General features: G+C 40.0%; 1 protein-coding gene and 1 long non-coding RNA gene across 3 annotated transcripts in view; one reads left to right on the top strand and one right to left on the bottom strand.

Annotated features, from left to right (window-relative positions):
- Positions 1 to 12,660, top strand: part of LOC145437885 (adhesion G protein-coupled receptor E5-like) — a 39,669-nt gene extending 27,009 nt beyond the window's left edge. For both annotated transcript variants that reach the window (XM_080315265.1, XM_080315266.1), the window contains 7 exons: positions 862 to 974; positions 1,451 to 1,691; positions 5,271 to 5,422; positions 5,487 to 5,613; positions 8,817 to 8,991; positions 11,463 to 11,592; positions 12,373 to 12,660. In XM_080315265.1, the coding sequence (XP_080171391.1) occupies positions 862 to 974; positions 1,451 to 1,691; positions 5,271 to 5,422; positions 5,487 to 5,613; positions 8,817 to 8,991; positions 11,463 to 11,592; positions 12,373 to 12,499 (1,065 nt within the window). In that variant the 3' untranslated portion in view covers positions 12,500 to 12,660. The remainder of the gene's footprint in view (positions 1 to 861; positions 975 to 1,450; positions 1,692 to 5,270; positions 5,423 to 5,486; positions 5,614 to 8,816; positions 8,992 to 11,462; positions 11,593 to 12,372) is intronic.
- LOC145437919 (uncharacterized) overlaps positions 1 to 17,329 on the bottom strand; it is a 154,542-nt gene extending 137,213 nt beyond the window's left edge. Inside the window, exon 1 of the long non-coding RNA XR_013914784.1 lies at positions 16,008 to 17,329. This is a non-coding gene — a long non-coding RNA (uncharacterized LOC145437919). The remainder of the gene's footprint in view (positions 1 to 16,007) is intronic.

Here is a 17,329-nt window from a genome sequence, read left to right as displayed (position 1 = left end):
TTCGGGCGGAGCAGTGGGTATAATGACTTCGTTACGTAATGACATTTCGTGGCCTATCTGCAATGTCGAAAGATATTCAAATCGCCCGTACGTACTAAACTGAAAGACGCACACGATTTCAAATTGGTATTTCTGCACCGGCAATAAATTGTTCTCTGCGTTATGGCATTTTTTGTGGGGTTCTGATTGCCAGGACAGGAACATTTGGCACCAGCCAGCCATTTAGGCGCCTATATATAATTAAATATATACATTTATAGAATATATATATCGAAGTCGGTCAGCATATAAAGGCAGTCCTTTTCCGCCAAGGTTTTCTCGTTCTGGCACACTTCTCGGAGTCGCATGTTACCTGGCCTGAAACTTCATATGTCTTGGTGCGTCATGGTGTGATAATGGCTGACGCCGAGATGCCCATTTCTATAACTCATGTGTATTGTTTCTTGGAGAAAGGGTATCCAATAAGCAGGAAATATGCAACCACGAAATGGCGCGCAGCGCGAAAATTTTTTGAAAAAGTGGCGTAAATTTCGAAAATAATACTCTATAATTAATGTTAATTCACGAAAAAATTGTGGGCTCCTTCGAGCTCGGGCCCCCATCCTAATTGGGGGTTTGGATGTGGCAGTTACGGTCATGGACGCCAATATAGCCATTTCAACGCGCCATCGCCCCCCTATCGCCCCCTTCGTCCGTTTTCGCCCCCCTATCGCCCCCTAGGCTATTTTCGCCCCCCTGGACCGTCAAATCGCCCCCTGGGGGGCGATATCGCCCACGTTGGGAACCACTGCTCTAGACGATTTCAGTCACTTATGTTATGTCTCTGCGATACGGACGATAGACCGCATTCATTTGTTACAGAGACCGCGGCAGGATATTTCCGACTCGGCAGCACTACATATCGTCACAATCGTAGGATGCTCGATTTCAATGTTTGCATTAGGTATACTGATGCTGTTGTTTTGGTGCGTCCCGTAAGTATCCGCTTGCTGCTATGTTTCTCGAGTTGGACTAGGGTATGTAAACGCGAGCTGGTTGCAACCACATTCCAACGTCAGAAATGCTACAAATCCGCGGACCTATACATATAAATAACCCGCCCTCTGGCCTCTGCGCATTCAACAGATGGTCTAAATAATGCTGAAACCCTTTCTATCCCCTTACCTCTCCTTTAGGTTTTAATCAAGTCAGTACATAATGGATATTATGCACCTTTATTTGAGTTGTTAGTTCTTTCGAACGAAATTTATAAAATATTTTGCCACAAAACGTTTCACCAAAGTCGCATTGTAGTTTAATTTTCCATATACACTTGAAAGGCTACTATAAATTATGATCGAATCGAAATTTGAGGCCATGCAGCATGCATGTGTGTGTGAGTGTGTCCAGCTAAAATATACTATAGATCACATTTGTCTTGCTTGGCGATAAAGTTTATATTTTTATGCAGGAATACTCGTATTGGAAGGAAGTTTCAAGGTGCATTTTTGTTACTGAATCTCTCTCTCGCTTTACTCGTGCTCAACGCCACATTGCTCGTCAGTGAAATGCCATTCATAATCTTTGCGGATGATTATGACAGCATTTCAGATTCATGTCGCGCGATAGCTGTCATTTTACATTTTTGTCTGGTTGCTTCCATCGCGTGGATGAATTGCGAGGCAGTTATGCTATTTTTAGCCGTGGTTAAGGTAAGTGACAGCGCTCGGCGTTATATTCAGTTGGAGACCGTGTTGCATTTGTAAGTTGATATAAGAATTATTACACTGGTCAACAAAGTTTTTGTTGACTTTGATCAGGCAATTGATTCGAACTAGCTTTTGGGCGCTGAATTCAAAATTGACTTCCATTTTTCTCTATCACGTTAAGTTTTTAGGTTAGGCACCCCACAATGCCTCAAACCTCACATAAATAGCTGGTTCGTGGTACAGAACTTGAATATAGCTTTCAATGCAATATCCGTTGTAAAATATTATTTATTGAACTCGAAGACTTTTCGGGTGCCTCTTTTCAAGAGTTTACGGCACACTGAAGTAATTTAAACAGATTTAACAGCAAAACCAAAAAGGCAGAGTATGACGCAACAATCAAAATCACAGACCATGAAATTCGCATTGTACCAATGGCAACAATAGCAAACTATGAAGTATACGGACATACGGTACTATAGTAGCAGCGCAATTCGTTAATAAACAGTTACACGCACGAAACGCATGCACTAATGAGAAATTTGTAGGTTATAGAGGAAATCTTTCTGTCTACAAAATATAGGTTTGTTCAACTGAATAATAGTAGACTCCAGCACTTTTAGATGAAACAAAGACCTACCACGCGCAATGACACTGAACATATTGTCATCATAGTGCTGTGCACACTGCACAGGCGAGGTTCTCACTCAAATGCTGACGAATTGACGAAGCATATGCTTGGTAATGGTCATAGCGGTCACGCGAATTGGACGATAGCCACTTGATTCTGTCTAAAAATGGCCATCCAGACCATATATTGAAATGCTCCATCTCTAGGGTTTTGAAAAAATCGGATATAGCTCCCAAATACTGACCTGAAAAATGCCCGGCATTTTTACACCTACCTTGGCTAGGTAACGTGTCTAACCGTTTTGAAAAACTCATTAAATTGGCTGTTCACCGTTGTTATTACAGCGTGTACACTGTACACAACTAAACACTTGTTGCCCAACTCTCGTAAAGATGTACTTCGAGCCTTTAATGCAAGTAATGTTGTTCACCAATACAAGTGCCACTGAGATAGTAGGCATGTAGGACGTACATCCCAAAGATTGTTTGAGCGTATTATGCAGCAAATCCCAAAAATTGATTCGGTCAAAAACATGCGCAAATATCGCACGGAGCTTGCACGTCAGTGCAAATTGGCTGCCAAAACAGACTGCTATGACGTTTACCAAGCATATGCTATGTCAATTGGTCAGCATTTGAGTCAAAACCTCGCCTGTGCACAGCACTCTGATGACAATATGTTCACTGTTATTGCGCGTGGTAGGTCTTTGTTTCATCTAAAAGTGCTGGAGTCTACTATTATTCAGTTGAACAAACCTATTTTATGTAGACAAAAAGATTTCCTCTATAACCTACAAATTTCTCATTAGTGCGTGTTTCGTGCGTGTAACTGTTTCTTTACGAATTGCGCTGCTACAATAGTACCATGTCAGTATACTTCATAGTTTGTTATTGTTGCCATTGGTACAATGCGAATTCCATGGTCTATGATTTTGATTGTTTCGTCATACTTTGCCCTTTTGGTTTTGCTTTTAAATCTGTTTTAATCACTTTAGTGTGCCGTTAACTCTTGAAAAGAGACACCCAAAAAGTCTTCGAGTTCAATAAATAATAATTTAAAATGGATATTATATTGAAAGCTAAACCTCACATAAAAGCAGTACTTTTAATATTCATTTGGTGTTTATTGTATAAAACGTTTCAAAAACTACAACCAGTCGAAAGTAAATCATTAGACTTCAAATAAGCATTATTGCACTGGTTTATTTGGTTGATTTAAACTGATATTGCTTGTACAGAACAAATAAAGTGCGAGTTTCAGGGTCCAAATTCACGCTAATAACCCATGATTCTGTAGGTTGTCTATTTTGACACGCGAGCAATAATCAGCTAACATATGTAAGCTCTGGTATCTTATCCCATCATCTTCAGATGTTGAGAGACATTTTCTCCTTGGCCATCTCTGACTATGTCAAGGTTTGAGGAAAATTATGACGATATTTTAATTTTTTTTAATGTTTGCTGTCTGACATAAGCATATGGCAGTGGCACATGTGTATCAGGGTTACATGTGCTGTGCATCCTTATTGTCTGAAAAACAAAGAAAACTCAATATTTCAAAGCTGACACATACGATCCAATCGTGCTCATGATATTGCAACAATTCTATGTTTCTGTAATTGTTCTCAATGTTTCTGTATTATTCACGAAGACTGAGTGCATGTGCAATTGTTACTGCACTTAAGACGTTGCCATTTTGGAGAATGCCACACTTTAGGACCTTTTTGAGCTACCTATAGGCATTTGTCATTCACTTGAGTTCTAAATTGGGATTCCGAACTCCTCCAGAAATCCATGGTGACAGTATCATGCCAATACCAGTGGCACAGCAATACAAAAAGCTACCGAAATTAGGCCGACGAAGAAAAGGCCAATTCTCTCGATCGAAAGTGAGATACCTTCTCTACCTTGCCAAGTAATCTTTTCTCACTTCGTAAGGATGTCAAAAAGTCTCGAAGATTTCCATTCCAAGCCATAAAGCTTATGTCAGATCAATAACTAGTGTTGATTGACTACACTACATTTTGAATCATCTTCAACTTCAAAATCTACATCCTTAGGTCTACTATCCCTAAGATCTTCAACTTGATCCAAAGTATCGAGCATGCAGCAGTTTAAAGTTACACTGGATAAGCTGAATGGAGCATTGGACCTATAGCAGATGATGAAAGTTTATTTTTTTGCCATATCCTGCAGTTTGCATCAAATATGTCTGTGAAATATCATCGGATGGTTGCATCCTCTAACCAAAAATCGGAGACAGCATCGGCGTGGATCCATACCACTGCATTTATTCTTTATAATTCAATTGGACCCTTGGCTAGATAACTTATTATATGGTAAAAGTGTGCATTTTTATATGGTATGGAAAAGTATTATGGCTAAATTCGTGAAAAATTACATATTTTGGACATTTGTCGTAGGGCAAAAAGTGATAGAAGAAAACCAGTGGCATTTTTGGAATCAGCACGCCAAAACTAGCCAAATCAAGTGATGAATCGAAAGTAACAATTTTTTGTTCAAAATTGTTGCCAGTGTTATTTATGCAATACACCAAACAGCTTTTCAACATGGGAATCAACCAGATAACCAGATGATCTATTACCGATACTACACGCAGAAACACATTGTGTTTTTGCTCTTATGGCTGAAAATGACCATTTTGTTTCCATGTGAATATACCCGACACGCGATCATTTAGTAAAATATATGGAATAGCATAGAGGACTAATCGTTGCTCCATAAGGAATCAAAATTCTAAATTGATATGCCATCCAATCACATGTGGTGTGGTAAATTGGTAAATCGAGTCGGGACGGACTGGTGATATCCTCTTATACACAGATGTACTGCTATCTGTTAGAATAATTCATCATTTGTCTAATTAAAAAGGGCGACATCTTCGAAGATATCTGAAACCACGTGAAGGAACATATGTGACTATATTTTCAGCCCATTTTCACGCGAACAAGGCTCAAAGATCAGCAAGTGATTTTGTTGTCAATATGCTGGGGATGGTTCATGCCTGCCGTATTCGTTGGCATCGTTTCTCTCGTCGATATCAGTGTTTACGAATATCCGTACGAAGATGGTTTTATTGTTACGTAAGTGTCACATGGATGAATCAATGTTGAATACGTATTTTATAAACATTTTTCTAACGTACAGATGTTGGATTGATCCCGATTACATCTTATACCTGGCCGTCATTCCTACTGTCGTACTGATCAGTGTCAATCTGATTGTCTATGGCATCTTAACGTACCGATTATGCCTAAAGCGAAGTTCCATTTTGGTGAGTGGACAATACACATTGCATGTAATGACTTCCTTCATATCTTTACACCTCATTAATAATAGAACGTGGACAGCCAATAATTTTGCTAGATAATAATTCGAGTTTAGATCTAAAACTGCAAGTGTAATATTTATTGTTTCTTCTAGTAACAGCGTATCAGTGTATGGGTCAGAATTTTAGAAGCACTATTTTATCTAGCTACTGATAATCATACTCCGGATGCAATGTTGGAATCAAGTCACTACCAGCGAGTCACAAGTCATCTCGCGTCATTGCACATTTTGACACGAGTCAAGTCAGGTCAATCGATTTTCGAAGGTGACTCAAGTCCTGCCCTATCACGAGTCAAGTAAAATTCAATTGTCGATGTATGGTTGATGAATTTTATTGTCAATAAGTTTTGCTAGTTGTGTGAAAGACATCTTAGTTGGCCATTTATCATGAATCAAACAACGAATATAATGGTAAATATACATTCAAAAAGACGCTGTATCGCTCACGCACAGCTAGCTCTGCTAATCGAATACCTGAGTAACTGCATAGCTGCATGTTACAGTCTGGTAATATCAGCCAACCCAGAGGATCGAACACGAATCCGTAAGAAGTTGATACAAATTGATATCGTTCAATACACTACCCATCTGCACATCCAGTGGTGGCTTTTGGGGTGGGCGAGGTGGGCGGTCGCCCGCCCCCCCCCTGGTCGAAGGGCCCCCGTATTTGGTTTTTGCGCTTTTGTTCAAGGATAATGACGAATAAACATGGAAATCCGTGTACCAAGCAAGAATATGATTCAGATCTGTCAATCATCATCAAATCACTGCATTTGTTAGAAAAGTCCAGTATCCCGATAATCATCACGTCTCTGCACGCGGTAGAATTACTTAGTTTTGACGTAGTCTGTCCTTGCACACATGCAAAATAGACGTGGCCGAATCCAGCACCTGGGCAACCCTTTGCGGTGGTGAAAGATAGACAATAATAACCGCTGCGAAAGGGGGGTCTGGGGGGCAGAGCCCCCCTGAAGTTACGGATAGATACTTATAGGGGCCACCCGGTAAGTCTCGCGCAGGGCCCCCCCGTTCGTAGGGCCACCACTGTGCACATCCATGAATATATAAACGCATAATCTATATTCGTTCAATTCAAACTATTCAGGAGGATTGGTAAAGAAAAGCACCGCACAATGCAATCACTGAGCTGTCTATGAAACAGAGACACGTTGCTACTAGATTAATCTACTACTACTGCGACAGCGTAAGATGTAGTCATTTCGTTTGCAGTCAATTTAATTGTGATGTATCAATGGAGATCCAATGAGGCGTACAATCAGTGAATGACTGGTTGTTCTCGCGAGTGACACCGTCGAATCGCAACACTCTTAATATACATAAGATACGGTGATTTATTCGACACTGTGTACTTGATGACTTGAAATTGACTTGTAAATATTGCTTCGAGCCACGAGCCAATCCACATTTTGGAAGCGCCTAGTCAAGTCGAGTCAATCACAACATTGCCCGAATATAAGTGCTCTGGTGCGGACCAGCTCCATGCAGTGGCGTAGCAGTCACTTGGCGGTTCTGGCTCTGCGCCAGGGGCGGCAGGCTCCAAGGGGCGGCAATTGAGGCTGCGCAGTGCACAGTGTACACAGCCGGCTAAAAGTAGCGTCATTGGTAGTCCTATAGCTGGCATCCCGTGAGGTAAAATTTAATCAAACTGGTCTCAACAAAAGCTAGTGTCGCGCTGATTCCGAAAACACGAATTAATATGTTAACATGGCAATGGAACCACTCCAAAAGAGCCATCAAGGCCGATTGTTCCTAGCAATCGGAGCGCCGCAACACACTGACTAATTTACCATGATAATGAAAATTATATCGAGCGATTATTTGGAACAATGCCGATTTTCAGACCAGTATTTAAATTGTATTTCCGGAATCAGGTCAACAATAGCTTTCGATTAAGATCAGTATTGTTAAATTTGAGCGCTCGGGGGGCCTGGCCAACTATAGGATGACCATGACCAATTATGCTGCTTTTAGCTAGCTCAGCAGTAGGCCTGTCTGGGTATTCAAATGTGACAAGTAAACTTGAAGCTGAAACCAGGTTTACCGGTATAGCATACAGTCATACACCACTTGAAGATATGTTTGGATTTTTTAATCCCCACGCCCTGCTGAAAAGCGAAAGTCACAATTAATTCACCAGCGCTTTTAAAAGCACCTATGACGACGAGGTTGACTTTTTGGAGTTAACTGTGGAAATTGACAGATTTAAGAGGCTGGTATGAAGCAGTGACTAGTTTTAATGCATAGCTACTTGATTCGACACCATATTTATGCTCGTGGCTGAAACTTCATCTGACCATTGGTGTTTCAATTGCAAGCTGTGAGAGGAGCTTCTCGAAGCTCAAACTGATTAAGTCTTATTTACGTTCTACCATGAATGATGATCGACTATCAGCTTTATCCATTCTGTCATTAGAAAGAGACTGTACGTTCAAAAACTTGAATTTGAAGTTATTATCGCTGATTTTGCTTCAGTGACAGCCCGACAAGTTAAGTTATGAGGCGGCTATTGATTTTTATTTGCACAATACGTTCGTTCGCTATTTCTTGTCTGTATTATTTTTAGCCTTATTAACGCTGAGACGGTGAGGCTGAGATGCGGCATATTATTTGTAATTATTTGCATTGACAATATTGCTTAAAAATCAATTTATGTCAAAATTTGATTCTGTCTGCTTAGGGAGCGGCAATTTAAGCGAGAGCCAGGGGCGGCAGCACATGCTGCTACGCCAGTGGCTCCATGTGTAATGTGCATATACAAAGGTGGCTTTGCTCCATTGCATTGCTACTGCTATAACATCTGACGAGTTAATCAATACGACATTAAATATAGCATTTGTTGAGAGTTATCGGTTGGTGAGCCAGTTATCCAATGGTCATCAATGGCTGCTGTCACATTGAAATTTACCTATTGAAGCAACGAAATTGCAGGATTATGCAAATTTTAATCCTTTCCCGACAAACACCATGTTCAAGTACACCGTAATAAACTCAGCCACTAATACGGACAAACACAATGAATAATACGCAATCCTTCGAGATTGTCATGTGTAAATTTTCAATTACCAGTTATGGTCATCATAAAATGTCAACTGGCATCAGTGACATCAGTGTATGCAATTTTAACAGGGGAAATCGCGTATCGACTCAAAAGAATCTTACAGGAGAAAACTAGGAATGAATTTTAATATATTCATGATGCTGGGGCTAACATGGATATTCGGCTTTTTCCTGCCCGGAGTTGAAAACGAAACAGCAGCACTCGTCTTTGCGTACATATTCGCCATTCTAAACTCATTGCAAGGTATGAGAACTATCTGACTTCATTGCCGGTATATGATATATATACGAGTTGGCCAACCCGTTGCCGCGCTCGGTCATTTTTGAAATAAGCTGCCTTTAGTATCCCTCCCGAGAAATAACAATAAAAATATCTGCATAATTTATGGAATATATTTAAAACTGTATTAGCAATAATGAGACGTAATATTCGTGGTATAGCTATATCGGTTAAGGTGCTACACATTTGACTCCTGTGCAGAGCGATACCAGCATTTCACTGCCAGTTATGTCCGAGCCATGACACACCAAGATATATCAAATGTCGGTCAATATGTCACTTCGCTCCCAAAATATTTGTCGGCTATGAGACCTTGACCCGAAATGATTGACGCGTCATGGTCAAAATCTTCTACATTCATATGTCTAGACGACGAATACTGCTGTCCTTGGGATCCCAGCATGGCCAAACAAATACGACCCAAAATACACGCAATATATGCAAGTAGCAATCAATAATATTGACCTAGTTACTAAATATCAACTACCAAATGAATAAATTGTGGAAAATCAACACGTCGGCAATAAATGAAGGATGCTCATGCTCATCCACGGGTCAGCCTGCAAAAACAGTTTTTTATAGTGTTTATCCTGGATTAAATGATTGCTGGTGACAGTACTATCCTCTTACATTTGCACAAAATCAGTACACATGAACTTTATCTTCAATTCCGACGAATTGGTTGTTGTGGAAAGTCAGCTAATTACAATTTTCTATCAAAGCTTCTAACCCGTGTGGAATATTTTATATTTTAATAGTATAAAACAGTGGTCTCAAACACGCGGCCCGCGAAAAATTTGGTGCGGCCCGTGTCGGTATTTTGGATTTTCAAGTATCCTATTCGATCATATTTAACTTATTTCTAATTTGAGAACATAAAATTCAGTCTAAAACTAGGCCCACTCCGAAATACTGAAGCTCCTCCTCACACTTGGCTCTCACAGCACTTTCAAAAGCTAAAATGCGGTGGAAGATCAGCTATCAGGTCGCAATACCCGATCATGATGATTCGTGACTAAAAATTGTGATTTGGACTCGGGTGCGACCTTTCATATAATCCGGACTGACTGGTTCATAAAATAAAAATATCTCGAGTTGAGTCGGGTCAAACGTTAAAATCAGAGAAGGACGTGTTACTCGTAACATGACGTATTGGTATAATCACGGGCGCAACATGCTATCTGAATGTCGGGGAGAATATAGTAATATATCAAAAGGTCGTAGCTGGCGTTAGTAGCATTTAGGTGTCTAAGCACGTCGGTATGGTAACCAGTTGCATATTGTTACCCCCTTGACGTATAGTTACTTACATTATGGATCTCTTTATCCATGACATTATCGCCAATCGAAGGAGAGTAGGGGTACGCTCCACAGCTGTAACACCAATGGATTCTTCGGCAATCGGACATTTATATTAAAATTGCACAATCATTATATTTAAGTTGTTTTTGATCTGTTTTAAAATTTGATAACTGATTTAATTTGACTTTGACAATGACATATTTAATAGACACACTTACAAGGAGTATGCCCGGAACTCGGCTTATACGCTACACTATGCTCAAATGCCCTAATATAAGAATAATCTTTGTTACATTCTAAAATATTCTACCTGTTGTAGTACGTCAAATGTCCGTCAGCTGCACAATTAAAACGATGCAGATTTTACGATATCATGGTGCATCAGACCTCTCGTATGGTGTCTATAACTCATTATTCCAACAAATACAACAATAACGCTATTCAAATATATTTAAAAATAATAGTTTTCTGTCGCAAGCGTGAATATTTAAATAGTAAATCACGTTTTCACGATGTCTATGGAATTCCAGTCTGGAAGGTCCGTCAAATAAGGCCAATTTGAAAATACACAACATATGCTCATTATAGGCTGTGGCCCGCTGTGACATCAGTTACCCCGCGAGCACATTTGACATCCCTGGTATAAAGTGACGGTAAAGCGATTGGCCTTTTCAGGCCCCGAGACTATGCAACATTTTGTAATTTCACTTGAATAAGTCTCTCTCTTGCGATATCCAACTCCACCCTCACTCTGTCATTTCGCTGCAGCCGTCAATATCTGAGTTCGGGTTAGTCATACTCTGAGCGTTTCAATTAGCAGGGAATGGCGAGGGACATGTTCAAGGAGCGAAGATGTAACACCGATGCGTAGAAACGTAGTGTTGACAATTATATATCGATCCAGATACCAATCGAGTCTTTGTTAGAACATAATTAGGCGGCTTGTGGCAAGTGACATAGGCATCCATTTTATTGCCAAAGACCAGAGAATGCGGTCAAAAAGACAGCTTCAAAACTGATTTCAATCACTATGCAAATGGCTTTATTTACATGCAATTATACAGCAGTCTACATTTTACCGCGGCGCTCATGGACATTGCAACGTTTGAACTGTCTGTAACATTTATTTACAGGGTTCTTTCTACTACTTCTATACGTTTTGAGAAATGATGCTGCTCGACAAACTTTCCGTAAAGAAATGTTGACAATTTACGAGAAATTTGGCCTGAGCAGTACCAAATCAAATATATCAAGTCGAAGCGGGTGAGCGCAATGAAAATAATTACGTTAAGTGTCTTATTTAGCCGCAGTCTTTATTTGTATCATTTTGCAAACTATCGCAACACACAATACGTTCCTATTACAACATGAGTACATAATTTGTTGTAATATTAGTAAATTATAAGATATGTGATTAAAAGTATGACGGGGTATATATGGTAAACAGGAATATAATATACATACATGTAATAGTAAAGAGCTTCTTGGAGGTACAGAACTTCAATATAGACCTACAATTGAATAGTATGATTCATGTTCATATTGAATGGATGAATGAATGAACACTGAACAGTATCGTTGGGAGGGGCCGTTCACACGTTCATTTGTGAGATTTGGAGTCGACTTTTAACAAAATGAGTTCATGCACCATTTAAAAATGTTACCTTGAACGCCCTCGTATTCGAAATTTCATACTGGTGACTTCATATTTTACGTTTGTTGATTTACGATGTTCTTTTGCATTCTCCACTAGTTGCTGACGAATACCCCTGACGAATATTAGCCGCAACTATTCGGTTCATTTCAATATGAATTGAATATATTGTAGAGTAAAGTAAAGTTCAATTCCTGAGACCTAATTTTCCCCAAGCTATCACCGCAGTGCAATAAATGGGTTTAATGTCCTTTCAATGTGACATGCTGTCCACATGAAATTGGTTGGCGGGACTGCATTTCAATTATGATATGGTCTCATGATACGACAGTCTTAATCCGACTTTATGCTTGTCATAATATGATTGAAAGATCATATTTTGCGTTCAGAACCGTAAATGTATCTGCAATTTTCGAAAATGAGTCGTCACATTCGTCCAGCCAGAAAAGTCCGCATGCTGGTTACGTATCGAACATTGTGGCGGACACGCGGACGATAGGAACGTACAAAGCTTAGTCCACTTCAATTCAGCATGTGTTTTTGTGTGATTTAATTCCACTTGGGTAATTTTTTTAAGCATCTTTTATTTTCATGAACATATTATTTGGTGTTCGTATCATGTGCGGCCAAAGGTTCTCCCGATTTTTTGTTAAATAAACTCATGTCTTTGTACAGTGGTGGTTAGTTTTTTGGGATAAAATCACAACGATTTATGAGGGACAGTGAGGAATATATCATATTTTGCAACCATTGAATTCTGGTGATGTGGCGTTGATATTGCATGTTTTTATTCTACGAGTTTATTTATTATTAAGTTATCGATGTATATACTTCGCTACAGGCAGTTGGGCTGTGGGGACTGAATCAGAGTTTAGGTAAAGATCATCTTGGAGGATTTCATGAAATAATACTTTTTGGTATCGGAGTTATAGTTTGTGAAAATACTTGTCTTATAACTCCAACTGTTTTACAATTACTACTCTAACCTTTTCAAAGAGGGTGATGCATATTTGCATCAGTTCAAGGCGCAGGTAACGATGGCAATCTCTTCATCAGTACCTACCTGTCTTCCATTTGCTATGAAATGCCGGTAAAATTCGGATAATATGTTGTCAAACTAAAATTTCCTGGTAGAAAATATCCCCCAAATTTTGCCGAACATCCTAAATCGGCTGGGTTTGTTTGTGGTATTCATAGTGTTTGTCGACTACTATGGTTATTTTCGCCAGGACGATATTATTCATTGTTATTCCGTAACTGCCGACTTGTAGCACGGCTCACATCTGGACAATTTGTAAGACATCGTTTACGTGGATGAGATGGCGAGGATTGGCACTCAGCGTGATTTTCTAGCTTTGCGAACAATAAACCGGGTCCTAGGGATATGTTACTGTGGGTATTTCATGATTCTTTAGGCCCTAAAGTTTAGTGGGTTATACAATTCAAGAGCCATATTTGTATACACAAAAGAGCGCATGTTTGACTACATTTCTCAGTCGTGTCTGAGGGAATTATCAGACTGTCAGACATCTGTCAGAAGGTACTGTTACTTCGTTTCCATGTACGGCCGACGGACGGCCGAAAGGCCATGACGCATGGGTTGTACATGTCCGCCGTGTTTCGATGACGCGGCGTACACGACTGTGACTTGGTCGAACTTGGGTGGGCGAAACGTTCGCAATGACGTTTCTGGCTTACTTACTCAGTAATAACTTCACCATATCACAAGATTGCGATAAAATGAGTCGATAGGAATAAGGCGAGACGACTCGTAGCGGTTATTCAATCAAATAACCGCTTTGACCTGGAACACTCAGGCCTAAATTTAACATGTAAAATGGTCATGATGAACCACTTAATTAAAACTAACAGAAGATAAAATGAGATGGAAAAAGATGAAAATCTGGTGGCATATATCTTAGTATGTGGGCGATACAGGTATGGGGTATCGTGGTCCTATAATTTCCAGCACAAACTAGTAGTAACTTGTTGTCAAGTCTACCGGTACTACTGCTTCGTCGTCATAACTCTGGAATGGTCTCCGAGTGTCTTGTTGATGACTTGCCAACCAGGGGACTGTGAATAAGTTTATAAGTTCACCTAGTCTGCGGTCAAACCATACTCTGAATCAATTCAACATAAGACAAACCCTCGAATTGTGGCAGCAGCATATGTGAGCAGATCACGAAAAAGTTTTCGAAAGCCTAGGGGTGATTCGCAGCAGTACCACTACTATACTAACTTCCATTGCAATCTTAAATTAAATCCTGGTTTCTAAATGCTTCCAAGATCTGTCCGGAGTGTCAGCCGTGGTTAATTTGATACAAAAAGTGTACCATAATAGTAAATTGCAATCAGCTGATCAAAGATACCGCGACAGCATGGCCGACCGGCAAAGGCAAAGTCGATAGCCGACAAGTCGGCCCACGTGAGTTTGCTGTACAACAAATATTCTCCCGTTCGTCGGCCGAGTCTTTCGAAAACGAGACCGTCGGCCGTGCATGGAAACGCAGTAGCTGTCTATCAAAAGTAATCGACGCACAGGACGCTTCCACTGTATTTATCTTGTTTGGTCTTCATTACATGCTCATTCGTAATCGCGTTCGTGATAGCATTCGTTATCGCGTTCGTTTTCGGGACTTTGCTCAACCGAACAGAATACTTATCTTCGGGATACGTATACCATGTTTTGTTCGTACTCGTGATTTCTGTTCGTGATGAATTTGAAGTGGGAAACTTAACTCATCATTTGGTATACATCGACGAGCTGAGAAGGATTCATTGATTGCTTGACTACCCATCTAAATTTGTTGACGGCAAATTCCGGAAATTAATATTGAAGTCCAAGCAGAGGTCCAGACTATATGATCAGGACTTGCGGAATGATGATGTTTTTATGACTGGATTAATTAAGACTTGAAACGAACACAAGGACTTTATTGGGCTCGAAAGTCACGAGACTTTTCAGCATAACAACCACCGTCTGGGGCCAAGCGCGTTTCTGGTATCATCTTCTCTGCGACAGTAATGCATTTGTATGTCGCAATTTCTGCTACTCCGCTGGTCTTTGCTGTCACATTATGTGTTGGTGTTACAGGATTGATTTTTTCCGTGCAGATAGATGACATAATGTATAGTATTCAATTAACATGATGGAGTATAGAGCAGTTTAAGATAGCCTATGTCAAACAGGTAATTCCAAGGTTTAGTACCTTCATCTGGACCTACTAACTATTCATCGTATGGCTGCAGCATTATTATGCTTCAAGTGTATACTTATCGACAAGGAGACAGTGATCAGTCAACATCGGAGATTAGTAATATTGTAATATTACCTTACCGTGTTAAATTTGATTTCAGATGAATTTGGTTAAGCTACTTTTACGATTTGCGAGTTCTTCAAAAATAATCCGAATCTGGTCAGAAGAAGTCAAAATGATTTAGACAACGACCATCCAATATCAGCAATGTATGGTGGTAATGGCAGAGAATTGGGAAATATTCAGTTCAGCCATGAGTAGAATGAAAGTTAATGAAGTAGAGCAGCGGTTCTCAACCGGGGGTCCTCGAAGCAATTTCAGGGGGTCCGCGAGACCTATAAATTTTTAGAATGGTTGATAACCTTATTTTTTATTTTTGAAAGCATGAGGTAGTTTCGCACCACAACTGCTAAAACCTCATGACTCATATCATCATAATAATCGTCTGACATGAACTATCGTAGTGTCGAAATTCATTTTCATTGCCAATTTTCCAATAACCTGCTGATAGAAACATATTGCTGTTTAGAGACGCTTTGTTGGGGTTTGTGGAAAAAATAAAAATATGGAGATAGTAACGTCAATCAGGGTGACTTCGTAATGTCTGCGAAACCTTCTCGATTTGAAGTTGTCAGTCTCATCAAATCAGTGAACAGTGGCTTGAAATAAAAATTTCCGGAGCATTTCCCTAATTTGTCCCGTTGCCGGAATTGAAACCTCGCCACCAAACCCATTATATCCTGTAATATAGGCTACATAACCACTATTTGAACAGCTTATTGTAGGTACAGAACTTCAATATACTATTGAATAGTATATTCATATTGAAATGAACCCGAATATTTTCGGCGGACATTCGTCATAAATTGGACAATGATATACCAGCTCTTAAAGCTTGGCTATCAGATTTGGTGCATTCTTATTGCGGATGCCCTATCGACAAGGCTGGTTTTTTGATGAACAAGGAGTGCTTCGTCGCTATCAAAGCATTACGCTCCAGCCCTGTCATTCATATCACCAGTTATATTGGTATGCAGCCTTGTCTTGTTAATGTTTCATTGTTCATGGTCGAAAATGTTTCCTCGTAAATATATATATGTAAACCCGAACAGAACCAGTCGTTTCATGACAGTCTTTCTCAGGTTGGAAAACTTGGATCCATTCTTTGGCTCATAAAATTTGTCTATACTTTTAGATTAGGATTTCACTTTGACGTTAGAAACTCTCTGCGGGTCGATCAAAATGCCGTCGCGGGCCGAATCCGACGTGCCGCCCGTATGTTGCCCGTCGCTGCGCTATAGATGCTGGGCGTGATATGTTCATAAAATATATGTTTCCTCATTTTGGCGCCATAAATGTTGCGATCACACCAAAAGTATCTTAGGAAGCGTTATGCGTTAATATTGCATTAGCCTCCATCTATCTTTGCGGAAATGGTTTCCGGCACTCCTCGTTCATATCAAAACGAAGACGCGAATTTTCAAGATACGACCACGTACTTCAAGAAATACAGCAGCAAGATTAATAAAATAATAAAAGGCTACCAATTTCTACATAAATAGCATCATGTTATTTTCAAGAATAATTATTATTTTGCTGTTTATCACAAGCCTACAGTTCATATTTGCACAAAACAGATGAAGGTTGCACCATAATAGAGCTAAAATTGAACTAAAACTTGAGGGGGTCCGCGAGAGTCCGTGACGCTCAAAAGGGGTCCGTGAAGCCAAAAAGGTTGAGAACCACTGACGTAGAGGTTGGTAACTGCAAAATTACCTGAAAGATTGGGGAAGCGTTGGAATTGAGTTCGAATCCCACTTGACGCAACTGGGTCGGAGGCTTATCTGGACTCCCCACTGCTTACCTAACTACATGAGCAGCGTCATGTAATCAAGCCTAGATGGCTAAGTAAAGCCGATGAGGCTCGAAAATCGGCACCACTGACGAGGACGTATGGAAGCAAGCAAGACAAGAAAGATGGCGAACGAATGGGTGACAGAAACTCAGAAAAAGCTTATCAAAAAGCAAAGAGACCTTTGAACTTTAAAGCATTTATGTTGTGGTGCAAACAGACGATCATCATCAT

Source organism: Botryllus schlosseri, chromosome 4 (genome assembly GCF_051294905.1).
Source record: "Botryllus schlosseri isolate E-star chromosome 4, Bs_hap1, whole genome shotgun sequence".
Classification (NCBI taxonomy): Eukaryota; Metazoa; Chordata; class Ascidiacea; order Stolidobranchia; family Styelidae; genus Botryllus; species Botryllus schlosseri.
This window is presented reverse-complemented; position numbering and strand designations above follow the sequence as displayed.